Source organism: Cucumis melo, chromosome 11, assembly GCF_025177605.1.
Source record: "Cucumis melo cultivar AY chromosome 11, USDA_Cmelo_AY_1.0, whole genome shotgun sequence".
NCBI classification, from domain to species: Eukaryota; Viridiplantae; Streptophyta; class Magnoliopsida; order Cucurbitales; family Cucurbitaceae; genus Cucumis; species Cucumis melo.
In genome coordinates, this window is record NC_066867.1 from 25,016,538 (window position 1) to 25,038,747 (window position 22,210).

Consider the following 22,210-nt stretch of genomic DNA (forward strand, 5'->3'; position numbering starts at 1 on the left):
TCTAAAAATTTACAATATTTTATACATCTTTAGCAATATAGTTGATTACCATCCAAAATTTCTTTTGAGATATATTTTTTCCATCAAAAGTGTTGAAATAAAAAAAAGTTCTTTGAGAAAAACAACAGAGCCTAAGAATATTCTGATTTTCCAATTGAGAAAAAAGGTATACAAACCTTTTAAAAAATAGAAAACAAAACAAAATGAGACGCGAGGTTAGGTAATCAAAATTTAAAAAACTATGGTACAAACATATTAAAGAGAAAAAGAAAATACAAACACAAACATAGGACCCCCTCTACCATTACTTTTTCTTTCTAAGGCAAGAGCCAAAAGACACTAAACCGCTGGGAAAATAATTACACATATATTAAAGTTAAGCAATATCAAAATTTTGATGATGGTAGTTGAGATTCTCATACAACCAACTGCCAATTACTCAAAAGTCTTTTCTTTTCTTCTCCTTTTGTTCCGTTTCTTCAATAATCCTTTCTCTGCCAGTGTTTTTAATTTCTGTTTCTTTCGTTCTTTCACTTTCTCCTCAAATCCATCATCCACCATCTTCATTTTTGCCACATGTCTAGCTTTGTAAACCTGTGTATAAACGTTACAAGCTGAATTAAATTCGGTCGCCTCTCAATATAACGACAAGAAATGCAAAAACCAAATATCATCTGATCGCCAGATGAATGTTATGAAGTAGAATGACTGAGATGATCAAACGCATGCGTCCTGTCATGCACAGATGATCCCTCAAAAAACAGATGTTGTCTAGTCACCAGTATTGCAAAATAACAAAACAGTTTCACTATAGATAACTTTTGTGGTAAGAACTCCATGGTAATCTAATTGGAGAGCGGGAAGTTGTTTTTCCCTCCAACGTTAATTCAGCTTGAAGTTCAATTGGCAAGCGGAATAAAAGTACACTGACAAACTCATTTCACATCCAAAGTTTTGTCTTTGCGTTGGAGGAGGAAAATAGCCAAAGCATCCAAAACTTACCTTGGTGATATTTTCAAGCACTTCGTTCTCCTTGCATTCAAAAATCTCCAATTGCTTTCCAAGATTGGCCTCTATTTCATGAATAAGGTGCACATCATTCTGCAAAACGAATTGATGTTTAAGGGTAAGAAACAAATATATCTCAGGAAAAGTTGCTTAAAGCGATGAAGACAAAAAGATATATGCTAACTTATAACTTTTCTGCATGGATATACCATGGTAGATTTTTCAATCGCAAAGACTTTGATTATAACTTATAACTTACAATAATATCTTTGATTACAAATTCATTTTAATATTGCACAGATTTGCTAACATGAGCGTAGCTCAAGCATAATTCGCATCTACATGAACTTTTTTCCCTAGGAGTTGGAGATTCAAATTTCATATCCCCACATTGATTGTACTATTACCCACATTCTTTTAAATAAGTAACCCATGTAAATTGGAGAATGTTTAATATGGAAGAAATAGCAAGAACAGCTACTATATGATATTACTAGCATGATGCAGCTTACTGATAACCATTCACTAAATATGAAAAACGACTTCTTTAAGAAACTATTTAACATTTGATGTTGAGCTCATCTCCAAGAAACATGTTGAATTAAAATATTATAATGATCACACCACATTAGTAACACCCACCTGGGTAATAAAGCTCACAGCCAATCCTCCTCTGCCTGCACGTGCAGTACGTCCCACTCGGTGAACATAATCTCTTGGGAACCTGAATTAAAATGCTACTACAGATATGTCACAAGAAATTCTGAGAACACTTCTAATGTAAGCAGAAGAAATCAATTTAAAAGCCCACCTTGGAATATCGTAGTTGATAACAAGATCAACTGTTGGAATATCCAAACCTCGACTAGCAACATCAGTTGCAAGCAACACAGGAACTTGTCCTGATTTGAACCGATATAGTGCAGCAAGCCTCTCAGACTGTGACTTAAATGAATGCAATGCCGCCACCTCCTGATCAAGTGCTTCAAGCAACAACCCTAACAGGTGACAACTTCTGCATACAGTTGGAGGAAAGAATAAACACCAGCTTTGGGTAGAGTAGTTCAAGAAACCAATTAATTAAAGCATTTACAATGCTAAGTCAATAAGATGTGAAAGTTAAAACCTATGCCAATGCCCATATGAACATCGTGGGAGAGAGATAGACAGAGAATAAGGAGGAGTGAAGACCAAAAAAGGCATACTTGCAAGTTTGGACAAATATGATTGCTGATCGAATACCCATGTCTTCCATTTTAGACAGAATATGTAATAAATACAGATCCTTCACATCCTTAGGTATAAATACATATTGTTGCTTGAGCATATCAACTGTCTTGAAACCTTCATAAGCCTCATAAAAGTACGCCTTGTTTGCAGAAAGCTCGAGTAGTGTTTCCAGATCCTTTGTCATCGTTGCAGAGAATAATAGAGTTTGACGGTTGCGTGGCAAGCATTGGAAGATTACTTTCAATTCTTCTTCAAAGCCAACATCTAATACTCTATCTGCTTCATCCAGAACTAAGAACTGAAGTATAAATGGATAATGAAAAAAAGTCACGAACATGAGCTGCTTGGTCATTATCCAAAAAAATGAGAAGTTTTGCAGCTATGGGGTTATGCAGATATGAGAACATGAACATTACGAGCAAGACAAGCAACTATGAAACAACGAAACAGCTTCTTGGCGCATGAGAAAAAGAAGCCAAAATCACTCGAAAACATGTTTTTAATAATTTAAAACCAATTTTCACAACATTTAAATTAAATTTAAAAGTATAAACTTAAATACTCAATTAGTTGCAAGTTTTCAGCGCATCTTGGAGTGATCTAAACAGGACAAAAGTGAAGTTAACAATTTCACAATCACTCCCAAGCATAGTATGAAAAATCACTTTCTTTATCTTATTTACCATCAATGGTATATCTCGTCTTATGTGCAAGAGAAAAAATTGAAAAATCTCAGAATCTCAACTCCTGAACTGAGAAGTTCTCACCCATTAACCATTAGCTCCATGTAGAACTTGGAAAATTTTTTTCCCCTTTCATCGTTTCACTTCCAAATAAATGTAAATACATATATGGCATTTCTGTTCATCAACCGATACCCATTAATCATCTGACCCCTCAATACTAATCAAATTCAAATTAGCTAGTCCCACATCTATAATAGAAACGAACAAAGAACCAACTTAACGAACCTTAGTCTTGGAGAAGACGACAGGGATATCAGGATTCTCCTCCAGCAATACCTTAACCCTTCCCGGCGTTGCAATTACAATATGAGGCCTCTTCAACAAACTCTGCGTCTGGCTCAACATATCCATTCCTCCCACAACCACAGAGCATCGCAAATTCAAGCAGGAACCAAGTGCTCTAAACTGCTCAGCCAATTGATAGGCCAGTTCCCTAGTGGGAGTAACCACCAACGCAAATACACCAAAAGGGGTCTCTGAAAGTCGTTGAAGAATAGGCAACGCAAAGGCAGCAGTCTTCCCACTCCCAGTTTGAGCAATACCAAGTACGTCGAGGCCAGCAAGAATCTTAGGGATGCAGTGGGTTTGAACAGCCGTGGGCTTCTTCATAACCAATTCTTTGCAGGTCTGGACGATCCATTCAGACAATCCCAGGTCGGAAAATGTAACATTGTTGGTGGATTTAGTGGTAAGTTCTGTGGATTTCTCAATCTGAAGGGAACTTTTCGGAGCAATGTTCTCGACGGCGGCGGTAGGGTTTTCGGAAGGTTTATGCTTTTTCCGATGGGGTTTTGAGAAAAGCGGGAAATTCGCGTCGACGATTACTTCTTGATCCATGGAACGGGGGAAATCAGCGCATGGAAAGTCGGTGAAAGGCGACGAAGAGGAGGGACGGCAGGGTAGCACAGCCCCTATTCTTAGGTCACCAATATTTGGGAAAATTTGTCAAAAGAAATAATCAAAAACTCAAAAAAAAACATCTTTATATATTATATTATTATAAGGTTTAAATTTAGATTAGTTTTGGCTTTTTGAGTATTAAACTCAATTCTTCTTTTATATTTTTGTTTGTTTGAAAAATGCATAAAAATTAATCTATTGTTGGAGGAATCACTGACTTTTGTTGACTTTGACTTCCAGACCCAAATTTTTCTCAATATTCTATTTAATTAAAATCATAATTAATCACATTAATTGATGAAATCAATTTTAATTAATTAATTGAAATTTAATATCAAATATTAAATTATTATTTTAATCATCAATCTCCATCAATCCAAATTTAGCTAATTCAAATTCCTATTTGAATTTCCAATGTAAATTTTATTTAAATATTATTTTTCTCTCAACTTGTAATCATTAATTATATCAAATGTTACCCGATGTTTTATCCTCTAAATGAATTTGAATAATTCGAATTTTCCGATCACACTATTCTAAGTTTAATTTCGAAGCGAGCTAGTGAAAGAACTAATGTACCTATAGATAATAAGCTCCAACGATCCATGACCGGCTAAACTCTTTAACCTAATTAACCAAACATCTATTAACTACAGGACTATCCACTCTAGCATGAAGCTGCACTCACCTCGCTATAAATATATTTGTATCTATTTTATATAACTATGATTAGTAAGTCAACCTTTCATAGATTGTTCGTAATCTCGACTTAGTCAAAATATCGTTTTATCTCCGACGTTACGCCTTGTAAGTTCCATTGATTCTTTAATAAACAATTAATTTACTACTAAGTCGAGTCCCTCAAAGGTCAATGCAAGGACGCGACCCCTTATTCAAATATTGGAATCAACACATAAGGGAACAACTCTCTGTCCCCAACTATTTAGCCAATCTTACCTCTAGAAAGTTTATTGGACAAGTGTTATTTATCCTCACAATTTCAAATCTGAAGATAATTCTAAATAAATAGAAATTCATAATTAGATCAGGATCAAGATCAAGTTACATAGGTTATCGAAATCGAGACAGATAGTTTTAGATAACAAATGATACTATAAAGTAAAAGTGACTATGTCATGATTCGATCTTATACAAACTCTTTACATAATAAAATACCTAAATACAAATTAGGTGCATCCATATTATCTCCAAAATAAGGTGTTCAACCCTAGTTCTATATACTATTTGGCCTACTAACTCAAACTTAATTCACTTTTATGCCACTCTATTAAATTCAAATATTCATGTCATAATAAAGAAACCTTAATTTATTAGATTTATAGTTTAAAAGGAACAAGTCACTTATTAAAATAATAATTTATTCAACAATAATTCAGTAACAATTTTATTAAATAATAGAATTAGTTAACATTTACCGACTACAAGTTTTAGGACATAAAACTTAACAAAAACTTCAAAACCTTCTAAGGTTAAATGAAAGTTTGAATGAAAAATTTTGAAACTTCAAAGAGTGTACACCCCAAACTAAACTAAATTTAATGAAAGTTTCAACTAAAATTTGATGTTTTAAAAATTTATGAAGCAAAATTAAAAAAATTAAAAACCTTTAATATAAATTTGAGTTATGAAACCGTGAGTTTTTAGCTCAATTGACCTTTTATCTTTTTCACTTTTTATTTTAATTCAACCACTACAAAAGCAAGAGATCAAACCATAGATACAAAACCTTTTACATCTATCGATAGCATTAAGCTATGCCCCAATGAGGGCCAACAATGAAGATGGCAGAGATTGTTCTTCCTGAAACATGTTGATTGCTCTAATGGCAGTCATCTTACTTATAATTAGAATTGCTAAATAAAGAAAGAATACAATACAAAGGTGTACAAACACATAGCTAAACTCTTGATGCTTCAGCCCAAAATCCTCAAGAAGACTGACATTTGACTCTCTTATTATGTCAAGGTTGAGGCCTGTCGATGTCGAGGCCGAGACCGATGCACCATACAATCACTTGAGGTGTTCAATTATGCATAAAGCAAGGGCCTCTGTGCTTAGCTCCTCCTTTGCTGGCTCTTGACTGCATCCACCAACATCAAACAAAGCAACACCAAGAACAGAAACAGCCCCTTTAACATCTGTGCAGCGGCGCGGGGTAGATGTCTAGAGGTTGGAATCGCAGTTTATCCTTATGTGGCAGTGCTCCCTCCTAGACAGATATTCCAAATTAAAATTGTCCTATCCCTTACGTTTAAGATCAACTGCTTAATTTTGTTAGAAAAAAATGATTTCTAAATGAAAGTGAGCATAAAGAGAAAGCAGTGAATGGTCATCTCCTTTAACAGTTGGGTTACCTATATAATCTTGTTCAAGCTAGGCTCTTCTCTACATATTTAGGACAAGTTTGGATTAACCAGAGAACACAGTGTTTTTCAAAACCATCATTTTTATTAACTCTTTTGATACAAAGAGTTTAAAATATAATTTAGAAATGTTTCAAATGTTATTTTGATTAATTATCGAACGCTTAAATTTTTTTCAAAATAACTAATTTTCAAAATTAAACACTTGAAAAGCTAAACCGAACGGTCTTAGTTGATTGAAACAGGAAGAAATGAGATTACCACATCCAAGTCTATCTGAAATGGCTTGACGAAGTCCTCGAACATGGATGGCGACAGGTCCTTCATTTTCTCTATAACTTCCTACAAAAGAGAGCAAACAGGGGAATGATAATTCAATTGGTTAAAAATGATTTCAGTTTAAATCTCAAAAAGTAAAATAAAAGCTCCTCTGGCACTAGCACTAATACAATCAATAATGATTGAACCAAAAGAAGCAACGGCAAAGAAAATAATTTCAATTTTTAGTTTCATAGTATTTATAAACGGCCCTATTCTCCATCTCCCTTTTGTAAGCAGGTATTTGTCCATCTATATTGGTTCATATTGCAAGATAGTAGTATAAATGGACAAGATTTTGATATTTTGCTCATGTCACAGTAGAGAATACATTTTAATTGATACTAATAGCCTTTTCATCTAAGCATCTTTCGTAATCAGGGATGCTTTAGTCTGGATTCATGTATCGGTGCACGTGTGTGCCTGCTTGTGTATGTGTGTCGCTTGTATCTCTTTTGTGGGATGGAGGTTTGGGGGATTAAATCACTATTTTAAGTCAATACTGTAAACAAAATTGCATCCCAATTTGACGTAAGCAAGCAAAGTAGATGTTAACTTACCAACCCAGTTATTCTAGTCTTAAACAGTAGTTCCTCAGCAATCATATCCAGTATGTGCCTGTTTTCCCTCAAACCGTTCATCGCCAATTCTTCCGTCTCTTCAATATACTGCAGAAAAGTACTCATGCTTAAAGATGAGCTCCAAAGATCATTCAAGGGTTTTCCTTTTTCTTTTCTTTTCTTTTCTTTCTACTTTTTTTAGCGAGTCAAAGGATAATTTTATACCACAAAACCAGTAAGTGTACTTAAGAATACTGTTAACACAGCTCTTGTTCTAGAATAACAAATTATTGGCTAGATTGACCATTGATTGCATAGCACACTTGATTGTTTATAGACTTGCATCTTGAGACATTTCTAATTTTGTGACAATGATGGAAATCTATGGTTATGCATGAGACAAAAATACTAGCAAACATACAATTTTTCAAGTAGTTTATGGATGTGAATTTTCCAATTACTTTTTGCTATAAATATTTGCATATTAGCAAGATGCTCTTGTATTATATTTTCATTTAATATTTTGGTGTCTAGCTACAAGTTGGATAGATGCAATGATGTGAATCATGTCATACATGTAGTCTCTTCATAGCACAATAAGATACAGTCAAGGGAGATTTGAAGCAACTAAAAGTACCCTTGTCAACTCCCGTGAAAATAACTCAGACAATTCAAGTGTCATGTTGGCCGGAATCACTCGAGGATCATCCCACTGACAAGAAAAAGCAGAAGATAAGCCCGTTAGATGAAGGTACAAAATCAAAAGTGAATAATTCCGGGGTTTTTGCCGTCCTTTTAACCACTAGAGAAAAAGATCACCCTATATCTAATCAATTCGCCATCTGGATTATCTGTCTGATCCGGCATCCCGATCCTCTTGGTTAAAGCAGCAAGCCCAAGTCTTGAATTCTGAGGACTAATTACCATCTCCCTAGCAATCTGGAAATATAAGGAACCGAAGAAGTTTAACTTAAGATAAAAATTGCATACGACTTTTACTTACAAGCCTGCCTCTTCAATTAAGAAAGTAATTTTAAGATAATTCGTTTAGAGCAAAGAAAAACAATCCAGATTCCAGCTTTATATGCTAAGCAGTTTACAGCTTCTTGAGTGTAAGGAAATAATTGTAAAATTTTATTTAATATTAACAGCCACGGCAGTTAGTTCTGTTTCAGATTATCCAATATAGTAATAATTTTTCAAATTCTTCCACGAATAAGACTAGAAGTATCGACCTTTGTTATCTTTTCTAGGTCATCCTTTCCTCCATCAGTTATGTCGTTACCAAATATAAGACGTTCAGCACAGCGTCCTCCATGAGCAACTACCATTTGCATTTTCATGTAACCAAAGGTGATGTAACCTTGATCAACCATATCTTCTCGAGGGAAGAAAACAGAAATTGCCGTTTCCTAATGTTGAAAGAAAAACATGTTAATATATAATCCTTCCAACGGAACAAGTGGCGTCTGAATTCAAATTGTATGGAAGAAATTATCACCTTGCCCCCTGGTAGAAGCTGAGAAAAGGCATGCCAATCAAAACGAGGAAACAAGTGTGCTAACAATATATGACCAGCTTCATGTACAGCCAGCAGTCTCCTTTTTTCTAAGGACACCTGTTGTTCAGTCACCAAAAAGTAATATTATCAATGATTCAATAATAATGACCATAGTTCCATGAACAGTTAATCCCCCCCCCCCCCCCCCCCAAAAAAAAAAAAAAAAACAAAAGTTAAAAGGAACGAGAGCAAGATAAGTTATACTCTTTCTTCACATTTCTGTTGCTCTTCTTCGGTGAGAAGTACACCCATACCCTCAAGCAGTTGTTTGTCTAAAACATCAACAATGTCTTGTTGGTTGATCCTAGAATGTCCCTTCCTCACCTAGTATCCAGACAAGTGAAGAGTAAACAGAGTCTCTACTAAGAAGTGACAAGCGTTGGTATCAAATACCAATTAGTGATACACTTCAGAATCAGATGTAGAACAAAAGGATGGTATTTAAGAGATATGTAGCATACCGACATTATCGCCGCCTCATTGACAAGATTCCGTATATCTGCTCCAGAAAAACCAACTGTGCGGAAGACAAGCTGTTGAGTACAAGATGGTGATCGTAAGTAAAAGTCCAAGACTAATTTGAAGCTCAATGAGAAAATGCAACATTAAGAATTGAAATATTAATAAAGCAACCAAAGAACGCAAGTCAACACTGCTACTTCAGCTTGAAGCATTGATATTTTTAAAAAAGCAACTATTGGGAGTATAGACGAAAAACAAACCCAATTTACATGAAAACCCTAATTAAGAGAGAAAAACCAAGTGCTGATAATTTTATTATTTTCTAATACTCATAGAGGTACAAAGGGAAAGTATTTATAGGCAATACGAGCCTAACTAACATAATAAAAATAGGGCAAAGAAAATTACGTAACTACCATTGGGCTTTCAACATGAACTAAACCCATTATTTCTAACACTCCCCCTCAAGTTGGGACGTAAACATCATAAAGATCCAACTTGCTAACACACAAATCAAAGCTTTGTCTGAGGAGCCCCTTTGTGAGGATATCAGCATTCTGTTGGTTTGAAGGTATGTAAGGAATGCAGATGCTACCATCGTCAAGTATCTCTTTGAGAAAGTTTATCAATCTTCACATGTTTAGTCCTGTCATGTTGGACCGGATTACTGGCAATCCTAATTACTGCCTTGTTTTTGCATAATAGCTTCATAGGCACGTTATAGTCTTGACAAAGATCAGACAACACCTTATGGAGCTAGATCTCCTCCAGATCCTCAAACTCATAGCCTTGTATTCGGCTTCAACGCTTCTTCTAGCCACAACCCCAAGCTTCTTACTTGTCCAAGTAACAAGATTGCCCCATTCAAATCCCGGAGGCAGACTCACGTACACTTCCTCTTTTAAATCCTCATTCAAGAATGCATTCTTAACATCAAATTGATATAGGGAACCGACAGCAAAACTCTAACGGTGTTTAAATTTGCAACAGAAGAAAAAGTCTCAAAATAATCAATCCCACAAGTCTGAAGGAATCCGTTTACAACTAGCTTAACCTTATGTCTATCAAGGATACCATCTGCTCTATACTTGAGTGTAAACACCCATTTGCATCTTGTGTCCCATAGGGAGTATACAGAGATCCCAGGTTTTGTTCTTTTCCAGGTTCTCATTTCTTCCATGACAGCAGCTTTCCGCTCCAAATACTTTTGGGTATTGTGGTACAGTCAAGACTGGCAATAGAAGCTCCGAACTATGGTGAGAGATTCTCATATGACACATAATTATAGATGGAGTGCTTTGTACACAACCTAGTACCTTTACTTAGTGCAATAGGAAGATCAAGAGATGGATCGTACTTATTGGTATTTCTTGAATGGTCTGACTTAGTTTCGCTTTCAGTATGTTCAGCAACAACCTCATTCTCATCAATCTTGTCCTCTTTGTCTATAATGACCCCATCAATACTGGTCTGCTCAACCATATCTTAAGGAATAGGTGTTTTGGACCAGTCATTCTCACCTGCCTTACTGTCGGTATGTGAGTCAGTTAAATTCGTCTCGGACCTATCATTCTCACTCATTCTGTTATTACTATTTGCGTTAACGGCATACCTTGATCTCTTATTAGTTCAAAACCCTAGATTGGAGTTGTCTAAACAGCAGAAGGCTCAACTTCCTTTTTGAGATTCCTCCTTTAGTAAGTTTTTCACGGAACTTGATTTGTAGGTAAAATTGTACTATGAGGAATAGGGTCAGGTAAGGTAGCCACAAGTAAGGTAACCACAATACGACAAGTAGACTCTAAGGGAAGCATATAGTTAAAATCTTCACTCACACTCTCCCCTAAAGTAGTAGGAAAGAAAGGACGATTCTTAATAAAGGAGACATCCATGGTAATAAAATACCTACGTGAATATGAGTGGAAGCATCTATAGCCTCATTGGTGCAAAGGATACCCAACAAACATGCAAGTCTGAGCCCGAGGAGTGAATTTAGTTTGGTTAGAATCGTGGTTATGAACATAGGTTGTACATCCAAACACCTGATGGGAAACATCAAGGATGAAACGGGTGAAGGGATAGGATTCTTTGAGACAATCTAACGGTGTCTGAAGGTGAATGACACGAGAAGACATGCAGTTGATGAGATGAGCTGCAGTGAGAACAGCATCACCCCAGAGATAGGAAGGAAGAGAAGTGGACAACGTAAGGAAACGTGCAACTTCCAAAAGGTGACGGTTCTTTCACTCGGCAACCTCATTTTGTTAGGGGGTGTAAGCACAAAAACTTAGGTGAACCCTTTAAAGGATAAGAACTTGTTAAGAGGGTGGTTTTGAAACTCACAATCATCGTCACTCCGCAGGATTGCAATCTTGTATAGAATTGCATTTCTATGGTGTGATAGTAGTCCCGGAATGTGAAGGTGATTTCGAACTTGTCAAAGAATAGGAAAACCCAAGTAAGACGAGTATAGTCATCAATAAAGGTCAGAAACCATCATTTCCTAGAGGAGGTAGTGACCTTGGATGGTCCCCAAACATCACTATGGACAAGCGTAAAAGGTTGGGTTGGCTTATAGGGTTGCTAGGGAAAAGAGACTCGGTGTTTTTTAGCTCATATGCACACGTCACAAGATCTACCAAACATCAACTTTAAAAAAAAGATGAGGCAATAAGTATTTCATATATTTAAAGTTGGGGTGGTCTAAACGGAAATGTCACAACATACAATCTTTTTCGAAAGTAGTGAAATAGGAAGATAAAAGACTAGTCCTAGAAATGCTACTAGAGTAGGCATCATCATCAAGCAAGTAAAGTCCCCTACTGTGCCAGGTAGTGCCAATCATCCTCCTCAAGCTCGAGTCCGAAAAAGAAATAGAATCAGGAAGAATATTGCCTTGCAATTTAATTCACAACTAATCTTGCTTATTGACAGAAGATTATATGAAATTTGTGGCACATGCAACACATTGTGTAATGATAACCTGTCAAAAGGAGAAACCTACCCTGTTCCCGCAATGGGAGCCAAGGAGCCATCAGCAATTCTTATCTTCTAATTTCTAGCACACGGAATATAGGACACAACGTGTTTAGAGGAACCAGTTAAATGATCTGTGGCACCAGAGTCCAGGATCCAAGGGTTCTTGCCATCAATACTAATGAGCCTAAAGGACTGAGGTATATCTGACTGGGCAATAGCTCCAAGTGTGGTCGGACTAGCAGTCTCACACACGTAGGCTCGTCCTGTGCTTTGTTTGTCGGTGGAAGATCGTCTCTTACCTCTTAGGGGACGACCATGCAATTTCCAGCACTGCTCCTTGGTACACCACTGCAATATACACAAACAGGTATTGGTTATTCACTATTCTTTTCACTATCATGAACAGGGGTCTTCACATTAAAGGCAGTGGAATCAATAGCAAGGGTAGGCATAATCCTTATGAAACTTGTATGATCCTCCTCAAGATGGACTTCAAAACAAACTTCCATCAGAGAGGGAATAGGTTTTTGGCCTAGTATACGTCATCGTACATTGAACTTAAAGTGGAGACCAACAAGAAAGACATAGATCCTGTCAATTTCTCAATCCTGGAGTGTTGTATTCCATCACTAGGACAGTTCCAGATAATTTTCCTACGCATAACCACTTCCTACTAGATAAGAGAGTTTTCTAAAATAAGACATCACATCCATAGTCCCCTTTTTGTACTCGTGGACTTGTTTATGCAGAGTATAAAGCTAGAGGCATTCTGACGCTTGGAGTACAGTGTCTAGGCCGTATTCCAAATATCTTTGGCGGTTGCAGCATACAGTAATGCTTACCAATTTGAGGTTCCATACTATTGATCAGGGTGGACCAAATAAGAGACTCCCCCAATTTCCAATATTATTCTTGGGGTCTCCTAGTGAGGGACGAGGTATCTCTCCTATTAAAAACCCAAACTTGTCTTTAAGAATCATTCTAATAGATTGACCATGAAAATAAGTTTTAACCATTTAGTTTCTCCCCTGAAAAGTACCCTGGAGACTATGCCACTGTATTAGACACAGAAAAGAGAAAAAGTAAGGAACGAGGTTATCAGATTCCCATAATACATTGGTGGGGTCAAGTGGGTGGTGGAAGGGGCCCGTAATGTAGCTTCAAGTGCTGTAAATTGTTGTCGAAGCATGTCTAATTGATGTTGAGCAACATCAAGAGACAAACCTTGTACATGTGGTCGTGATTGCATCGAGGATTCACCCACCTCAAAGTTGAGCGGGCTTGAGGGTTTCCAACGTCAGGACAAAACTAAGATTTGTGGCTAAACCAGAAGTTGGTGGCTGGATAGAACCTGAAGGCAACTCGTGTGATAGTGTGTGGACTGACTAGGCAATACCAAAAGCAGGTCCGTATAAAGAGTGCACCTGTACGGGCGGCACTACGTGAGAGTTTGGCTAGACAGTAGCTGACAACACATTTGATGGAGGAATCAAAGCTGGTGGCACGTGCAAGCCTTGTGCGGCTGACGGAATGGAATTGTTGGAGGACTGCAGCTGAGTAAGGTTGGCTGGTGAGTTTTGTAATTGCCAGAACCATTTGTCAATAGCGACGCTAGTCCGGGCTTCAATGGTGGCGGCCCCGGCGGCACTAACGTTACCGGCAGTCTCTTCTGCTAGGGTTCCACAATGTGTAAGATCATCTAGGGTTTCTTCAATATCGTGCTCTGATACCATATTGAAAGTAGAGACTAAGAACAAACACAATTTTACGTAGAAACCCTAGTACAAGGCGAAAAACCACGATGCTAATAATTTTATTATTTTCTAATACTCATAAAGGTACAAAGGGGAAGTATTTATAGGCAACATGAGCCTAATTAACAGAATAAAAATAGGGCAAAGTAAATTACATAGCTGTCCGTGGACTTTCAACATGACGTAGCCCCATTATTTCTAACAGTAACTGTGTTCTTTACTTCCCCTCCCCAACACCCTATCCAAGTGTATCACCTCAAAAACCTATAAAATAACTAAACGTTCATTGTTCTGAACAAAAGAGAATATATGTAATAAACCCTTTTCTACTTGTACGAAGAGGACAATATCGACTGCAAATCAAAACAAAGAAAAACCACTTCATGGTCAAGCCTTCTCAAAATTCAGTCAGCAGATAAGGAACAAGCTATAATGGATCAGATAGAAGCTTGTCCAACCCTTTTTCTATAAAATCCTGAATTTTGACCTTGAATTTATGAAATATAATAATGGCTAGTAATTAGTGAATTGTAAAGGAAACACCACTTTTAATCCCTACACATTTATTAAACTCACAAAAGATAACTTAGTTAGAAAACTTGAAAACAAAACAAGCTATTGGGAGAACTATGTTGGGGCCAATGGTGGCTAGATCACCAAAACCAATAACTATGTACAGCAGTTAAGGAGTTGTTTGAGAGATATCTTAATAAACAGCACTATGCATTTGAATCAAATTCTTAGTGTAAATATGCTTGACATGCAATTCGAAATCAATTTTCTGTTTGCAAAAGGATCCAAAGCAGATTGAAAAAAAGGAAGAAACCAAGTTCACCTTCCCAAAATCAACGTCCTCTGCAAGTTGCTTTCCTGCACTGTGCACACCAAATATTTGCACTCTCTGTTTTGTATCTGGCAATCCTATGTACAAGCGACGATCAATGCGTCCAGGACGAACAAATTCTATGTCTAACTCATCAGGCCTATTGGTTGCACAGATGAATATCACAGCTTGTCTAAGTGAGAACCGGTCAATACCAGTGGTTTCCTTCCTAATTATTACCGGACAATAAAACTAGTCAGTTAAAGAGGGCAGTGCTGAAAATGTTTGCAATCCCTAAATTTATATGACTGAAATTTTTATCTCATATCAATTGGACTGCACTATACGACACTAAATACTCAGAACAGAAAGAAAACTACCTAAAGCCTGGGGTAGAGGAAACCCCAGCACAGTAAACTTTTTTAGTATAACATGCAGAGATGATGTTTAGGATCCCACGTCAAAAAGTCAAGGGAGCTCATAATCTTAATACAACAGATGAGTTACTTTGCTCATTGTTAATTGGTTTTAAGATGGAACCCAAAATATAGCATTAGAGCCCATGAAGACCAAACATGCATCCAGTCCCAAAAAAATTGTGATCCAATTAAAAAATGGTGAACCAAAAGAGGCACCATCTTCAAGGGGCATATTAGAAAAATCAATGGAACTCGTAATCTTAATATGATAGATGGATGGACTACCCCTCTCGTTGCCGATTGATTTTGAGTTGAAACTCCGTGTTATCTAATATGTTAGTTAAATTACTAATTGACCCAAAAGCTTAAGTTGATGGAATAGAAGTATTTGTCTTATAAGCAATTTAGGTTTTCTTATATAGGAGAGAGAACTCTGTTAGAACTCTACTTCTTATGCTGAATTCTGCTCTTTATTGAATTATGAAACTATTACAATATAGGAGAATTGAGTAGATCTCAATTCGTCTCACAACTCTCAATTGTACTTATCTCTCTCTCAAGAAGTTACAAAGGACTAACTTCACTAACAGATTTTTCATGCCCCCTTTCCCGCCTAACAGAAAACTTTTTATACTAAAGGTTAACCGACCTATTACTAATTCACACGTGTGTATCCTGTGATTTACTTTTTATTCTTTCTCCTGCTATATACAAGCTTCATAGGGGATCTAACAAACTCTTACAAATATGGAAAAGAACAAAGACTAGAGTAAATAATGTCATAAATAACAAAATTTTGGTTGGAGAAATAATGCCATAGATAATTGAGTTATTCTTAGCTGGGCACACCACATAAAACTATTTCAAAAACACCTTCTAATTAAGGTCAAGGACATATTTAAGAGTGATTCTCAGATGATTCAAAACCATTTTCGTTATTTTCAAAATCACACTAAAACATGTTTTTAATCATTCAAAACCAATTTTGATGATATGAAAAAATGCATTTAAAAGTGTGAAATTAAATATTAAATCAATTTTAGATGATTAAAAGCATGTTTCAGACTGATTTTAGATATGAAGAGTGATTTTAACAATTTCAAAATGACTCTCAAACACAAAGTAAACTAAATCCAGACTTAGCTAGAAAGTGAAATGACCTCATTTATGTTATGCTGGTGTTATACTACTACAGTCTTAGCCATTCCAGTCAACTTATATGCTCAGTCATGTTATGCATAGTGAAAAAGAAATCCATATGCTAACATTCAAATAAAACACTTACTCGCCGTCAAGTTGGGAAATCAAAGCATCAAAAGTTGCCCTTCTTCTTGGATCATTTCTCGCATGCCTTCCAGCAATGGCATCAATTTCATCAACAAAAACAAATGATGGAGCCTGCATACAGAACAGCGATGAGTAATACTATAAATGAGTGAGAGTTATGATTGCAGCACAGAATAAGGAAAAGAAAATGTCAAATAAAGCCTTTTACAGATAAACTCAAATAACATTTTCATGCTAGAACCTCCCGACATTTCTTTGCTAACCCGTTGCATGCAAACTCAAACTAATTTTTAAAACATCAGCATTTACAATCTACCTAGATAAGCAGAGGAAGTTCTTTCAACGAAAAAATAAAAAAATAAAAAATAAAAAATAAAAAATAAAAAGCAGAAATTGATGCTGACCCAAAATGCTTTAGTTTTTTCTTTTTCCTCTCCTCTTTGGCAACTGAGCTTTCAACGAGGAAAATAGAAGGTAATATAAAGCCATACACAAACAAAAAAACAAAAACAAAAGAAAAGAAGAATCCCACTAGCTACAAGAAGAGCCACTGATCCAAAAGGATCAATTCTAACTGATAATTGCAAAATGGTTTGGTGATTCATTTTTCAAGAGAAGGGACATATTTTTATTCTAAACAAGAAAAAATACCATTGACCCGTGCAAGGACTCCCATGTTAGAGAGAAAAAAAATGGAGAAATAGTGAGTAAATTGGTTGAGACAGAGAGTTAATTGGTTCGAAAAGAAGGGAAGGGACATATTTAGCCCATTGAGAAGATTTCAAGAGAAACCAATATTTTCCCAAATATGAATCTTGAAAATAATAATAAACAGTAATAAAATTAACTTCATTAGTAAACACAGACTCAAGTAACATAGCCTACATTTCTTCTTGCAGTAGAAAACATCTGATTGATCATTGCTGCCCCACTTTTTTCACTATCTGTAAACTCTGCCCCTGATGCAAACACAAAGGGCAATCCACTTTCCTTGGACAGTGTCCTCGCGAAAAGTGTTTTCCCAGTACCTGGAGGTCCAGAAAGAAGAACACCCTGTTTTACCCAAAAAGCAAGAAGTCATGTTCTGTACGAGTGGTATACGATAAGGGCATACACAAGTGAGAAGATGTGCTGACAGAGAGCACAGTGAATATCATTGATACATTGACAAAATACATCTTGTCAACTGTCAAGCAATAAGATGGTACAAAATAACAGAAAGGGTAAATAATAAAAGAAGCAAAACAGATCAGATAAACCCAGTGAACCACAGTAAAAATATAATTCTATCATGTTCATTTTTTTAGATTCAGAGAACAGGGCAACAGAACCACCCATGCTTCACACTGAATGGAAGAAGGTTAAGGAAAAGAGAAATGGAAGATTTACCCGCACAAATGGCACCCTTTTATCATAGTACTGCATAGGATTCCGCATATAAATCATCAATTCATCAAGAAGACCCCAAGCATCACCACCCAAAACTACATCCTTGTGCATTGATGTTGTTTCACCAACATTCCCGACTGGCTGGCCAAATAAAAATGACAGAAGCTAGAAACATTAGACAAGGACACCAAAGAATACATGATTGGCAAACAGAAAGAAAATACCCAAAAATTTACCAGGATAAAGTTTTCTGTATTTTCCATGTCAAAAAGTTGTTGGTACTTTTTATAAAGAAGCCGCTTAGTAGTAATACTTAGAAGCATAACAGACTCTCTGATGAACCAAAGGATCAATATTCCAGGCAGCAATGCAATCAGAACTTTGAGAAAATAATGGATTTGGCGCTTCTCAAGAAGATCAACTTCAACTCCAGAACTGGTGATAGCCTCAAACAAGTGAGGATCAAGGGGAATATCAACCTATTCAATGTAAGAACGATAAACAAAGTTATACTCAAGAGAAACGGTCCATGAACTGGCACTATAACAACCATGCAATAAACTTACAGTATATTCTAATGGAAAACCTTCTTTCATTGTTACATACAATCTTTTCAAGTCCTCAGTGAAGACAACGGCAGCAACCTGTCCTAAGACAATCCACAGCATCAGAGTAAACCAGCTAAATACAAGATTACATAGAAAACCTTATTATTGCCAAATGTAAATACTTTTTTTTTTTTCTGAGAGACTGCGACAATAAACTTGTTTGTGATATTACTGGCATTAAAAATTAAATCTGTTCCAAATGCAACTGATATAATAACAACTCACTGATACCCAATTAAATTTGCTTCCATATAAATATCTATCTTTTTTTATAAAAGCTTCCATATAAATTGTAATGAAAGACAAATACAGTATGTTAATGTATCAGCCACTTTCTAAGCAGAATTTATAACTTCAAATACTTGCCCCCAAAAAAAGAAAAGAAAGAACAAGAACTAAAAAAAATTAAACACTAAGAACCCAGGAGAAAAAACACTTTAAAGCTGTCAACAGCAATAAGTCAGATTGGATTGCCAAGAAAAGCCAGCATATAAAAAAGAGCATTGTACCTCAGAGGAATCAAGTTTGTCAAGAAAGTATGTGTAAGGAAGTTTAGGTCGATAATACCACCATCTCTTAGATACCCAAAGTCCCCTTGTTCCTTGAGTATCTGTTTTTTTTTCTACCACGTCCTTACGAAGACTCTTTTCAACCTCTTTCATGTCGAATTCAACAACATATTTAGCACGCAGAGAATCTATATCTTCAGTTAATTTCTCTTTCCTAAGGATCTCCCTCCATGCTTGTAGCCTTTCACGCCAAGTTCCAGAGTCCTTTTGTCCTGCAAAAGTAGAGTAAAGCACAAATGTTTCTGGATCTGAAGAATAAAAACTGAGCATATCACTAGCCATAGGTAGATTTTAAGTAAAATATAGCACAATTCTCTATGGCCTTTTAGTTGCGATATTATGACTTGTTTGAATTGAGCTTGATTATCAATTTTTATGAAAGTTTCAGTACCACGGCTGCTCATCCTGTAAAGAATACAAGCTCAATTCAAACAAGTCATAATATAATCTCAAGTTGCAATTTATGGAAGCCATGGCAAAAATTCATTTGTCTTTTCTATCTTGCACAACATCAACCAAGTTAAATAGTTATATTGCACTAATTAAAATATGCCTAAAATTGTACATGTACAGTGTAACTAAATATCTCATGTAGACATTATATATTTTTTAAAGAAGGAAAAACAAAAGTTGCAATATGTCTTGCAACACAAAATTTGTTTGGGTTCTCAATAAGGCATTGAATTCATTAAGAATATGCTGAATAAACAACAGAGAGAATAAAAACACACAAGTTTATCTATATAACGTAACCTGATATCCCCAATTGTGCCTTTATCTTCTCCTTTTCATCACCCTTAACTTTTTCATCGCCGTCAATAATCTTTTTAACATTATCTTGCAGAAGCTCTGAATCATCATCCCATGCATCTTCTCCAACATAAGAAGAATCTTTAACAAGGGTTCCGTCAGTACCTTCAATAAATTTCTTTATTTTCAGACCTTTAGGCGTTGTTTTCCTCCATAACCCTTTCTTAAACCTGCACAGGCAGTACAAGGGCCGATTGTGACTTCCAAGGCAAAGCTGAGAACAACCAAAACGAAGCTTAAACTCAAGTCCAACACTTTCCAATTATTTGTATTAAATCTGTAAATTTCTGAAAGTTTCCTGAGATATTTAATAGAGGAAATAACCTACTGGCATTATAATTTACCCATGCAGCAGCATAAAGAATTACGTTTCAAGCTAGGTCGACTGCTGTTAGATTTCAAAAGTGTGTATGTTCATTTATTGAAGCTTTGAATCAAGCTCCTTGCTGAAGGAGAGGATGAAAGAAAAGTAGAGAGATTATTACGCGATACTGAAATTGAGCTGTAAAGCCAGAGATAATATCCCTATCTTAGAAACTTTTCACCATCTAACCGTCATAATTTAATGTATTTTATATTTACACAAGAATTAGGAAATCTTAGACTTTATCACAAAAGACTTATGTAGCGCCATTAAAAATTTTAATATTCTGTATTCACCACGCGAAGCACATATACTTCTGCAGGCATAGATATGGGTGGTACTTTGCCTTTCCTATAGAATAAATAGGCAGCACAGAGGAGACAATATTAAGAAACTGACCGTACAGATATGTTTTTACTTGATATATTGCTTTGACAGTTGGAAAAGAGTAAACTGAAGCTCACTTTCTAATATTATTAGGAGACGGCTCAGGAATCAATGCCTCCATATAAGCCTCTGTTAGCTTTAGTCTTTCGCGATTTACGAATGGCGCTCGAACTGCCATATAAATTCTTTGACAAGAAACAATCATCACAAGAGCATAGAGAAACAGAGCACCCACTCGTTTTGGCTCCCAGTTCTTGAAGGCCTGCAAAAGAATTGTAGATGCAGAGCAATTGAGACAATCCATAGCAAATAACTTCAAATTTCAATCGCACGGCATTTTCCATTATCAAAATTATGAAACTTTCTTTCGCTTGTTGGGATTTCAAGTTTTCTGTCTTCTCTGACAATTTATGAACCAGTCGGAGAAAAAAATAATTCACGAAGAGAGGCTTTAAACAGAGGTGACTAGAATAAAAAGCTACATCATCTGCATTGCCTTTTAAATTTAGGAAGATGATTCAATGTCTATTTATTACTCGACTTTTCAAACAAAAATAAATAAACCAGTGTTTGAATTGAATTGAAAGATTACCTTCCAGCGATCCCAACGATTCCAGTTTATAAATTCCGGAAAAGTTTCATTCTTCAACCTCTGCAGCTCAGTTCCCATATTCTCTAACCGTTCATTCGCCCCCGCAAAAAACTCAACCAACCTCCCATCAGTATTTTTCAAATCAAACCCAGTTTCCTTTCTAATAGACTTGCCAAAATTCAACCAGAATCTCTCGGACCCACGACGAACTGACCTACTGAAACTTTCCCAAGGAGACTGATCAGCTGCATTACCATCGGCGGATCCTCGAACTCGAAATTTTGCCCTCTGACGGGAGTATTTAGCTCGCCGCTTGGCCGGAAGAGTGAAAAGAATCACATTTTGAGATTGTTGGAGGAACGGAGTGGCGGGAGATAGAAGTTCGTTGGGTCTGTAACGGGTTGCAACATCCATACTCGAAGAACTTGAGTTGCAATTGGGAAGATAAGGTGAAAATTGAAATGGGGACGTGGGTAACTGGGGTTTAAGCTAGGGGTTTATGTGATATCCAGATATGGATAGAGTTATTACACTAAAATGCGCAGCTAAAGCTAAAGCTTCATCATCAATTTGAGAATTCAATCCTGAAATAATGGAAACTACAAAATTTTCACTGCTCTGCCGCCGTTTCCGTCGTCCTTTCCGGTGGATTTTTGCCCGTGGAAGAGGTTTGAGTTTCAGCTGCGTGAATTGATTGTAGTTTTAAGAAATGGACGAACCCGCCGATATATCTGGGTTGGATCTTAATTTGGATTCGGTGTCTCACTGGGCCGAATAACGTGGGCCAACCTTCCCACGGTTTCTTAAATCCAGGCCCACCTTTGGCCCGTATGTTGTTGGGATATGTGATCCTATAGCAACTTTTAGACTTCGTTTGGAAGGAGGTCGAAACAAAAAATTAATAACATTATTAGTCCTAAAGTGTTGTCGATAATTTATAAAAATAAATGTTACCCCAATAACCACTCCTTGTGTGCTTACGTAGACCAGAATGAGGGATCAAACTTTTAAATTCTAAAGAGAAAGACATCTCAATTACTAAATTCATTCGATGTTTTGT

The 22,210-nt window shown here is 36.3% G+C and overlaps 2 protein-coding genes across 3 annotated transcripts; both read right to left on the reverse strand.

Annotated features, from left to right (window-relative positions):
* Positions 1–216: 216 nt before the first annotated feature.
* On the reverse strand, positions 217–3,943 carry LOC103496288 (DEAD-box ATP-dependent RNA helicase 36). Of its 2 annotated transcripts, XM_008458080.3 has the most exons (6): positions 3,210–3,941; positions 2,214–2,536; positions 1,820–2,023; positions 1,651–1,732; positions 1,003–1,101; positions 217–594 (listed from the first exon to the last, which is right to left on the reverse strand). In XM_008458080.3, the coding sequence occupies exons 1-6, from the start codon at positions 3,819–3,821 to the stop codon at positions 436–438; spliced, it is 1,479 nt and encodes a 492-aa protein (XP_008456302.1). In that variant the 5' UTR covers positions 3,822–3,941; the 3' UTR covers positions 217–435. The 2 variants fall into 2 exon arrangements, with proteins under 2 accessions (XP_008456302.1, XP_050935285.1); XM_051079328.1 differs by lacking the exon at positions 217–594 and having other exon boundaries at positions 997–1,101; positions 1,651–1,745; positions 3,210–3,943.
* A 1,678-nt stretch (positions 3,944–5,621) lies between these two features.
* Positions 5,622–21,848, reverse strand: LOC103496287 (ATP-dependent zinc metalloprotease FTSH 12, chloroplastic). The gene is made up of 19 exons (XM_008458079.3): positions 21,151–21,848; positions 20,636–20,820; positions 19,751–19,977; positions 18,938–19,209; positions 18,387–18,464; positions 18,057–18,299; positions 17,821–17,961; positions 17,317–17,484; positions 16,430–16,542; positions 14,738–14,954; positions 9,169–9,240; positions 8,912–9,031; positions 8,648–8,764; positions 8,382–8,558; positions 7,966–8,085; positions 7,784–7,858; positions 7,147–7,254; positions 6,530–6,610; positions 5,622–6,114 (listed from the first exon to the last, which is right to left on the reverse strand). Exons 1-19 carry the CDS (start codon positions 21,562–21,564, stop codon positions 6,037–6,039), a joined length of 3,006 nt encoding a protein of 1,001 aa, XP_008456301.3. The 5' UTR covers positions 21,565–21,848; the 3' UTR covers positions 5,622–6,036.
* Between the last annotated feature and the right edge of the window lie 362 nt (positions 21,849–22,210).

Excerpts from the sequence above, each read along its gene's own strand:
- LOC103496287 (XM_008458079.3), bottom strand. The coding sequence starts at position 21,564 with ATGGATGTTGCAACCCGTTACAGACCCAACGAACTTCTATCTCCCGCC. Across the intron at positions 8,765-8,911 it reads AACAGAAATGTGAAGAAAGA|GTGTCCTTAGAAAAAAGGAG; the intron begins GTATAACTTATC and ends ACTGAACAACAG. Across the intron at positions 7,859-7,965 it reads GCGAATTGATTAGATATAGG|TGGGATGATCCTCGAGTGAT; the intron begins GTGATCTTTTTC and ends TTTTCTTGTCAG.
- LOC103496288 (XM_008458080.3), bottom strand. The coding sequence starts at position 3,821 with ATGGATCAAGAAGTAATCGTCGACGCGAATTTCCCGCTTTTCTCAAAA. Across the intron at positions 1,733-1,819 it reads ATCAACTACGATATTCCAAG|GTTCCCAAGAGATTATGTTC; the intron begins GTGGGCTTTTAA and ends ATTTTAATTCAG. Across the intron at positions 595-1,002 it reads TGCTTGAAAATATCACCAAG|GTTTACAAAGCTAGACATGT; the intron begins GTAAGTTTTGGA and ends GTTTATACACAG.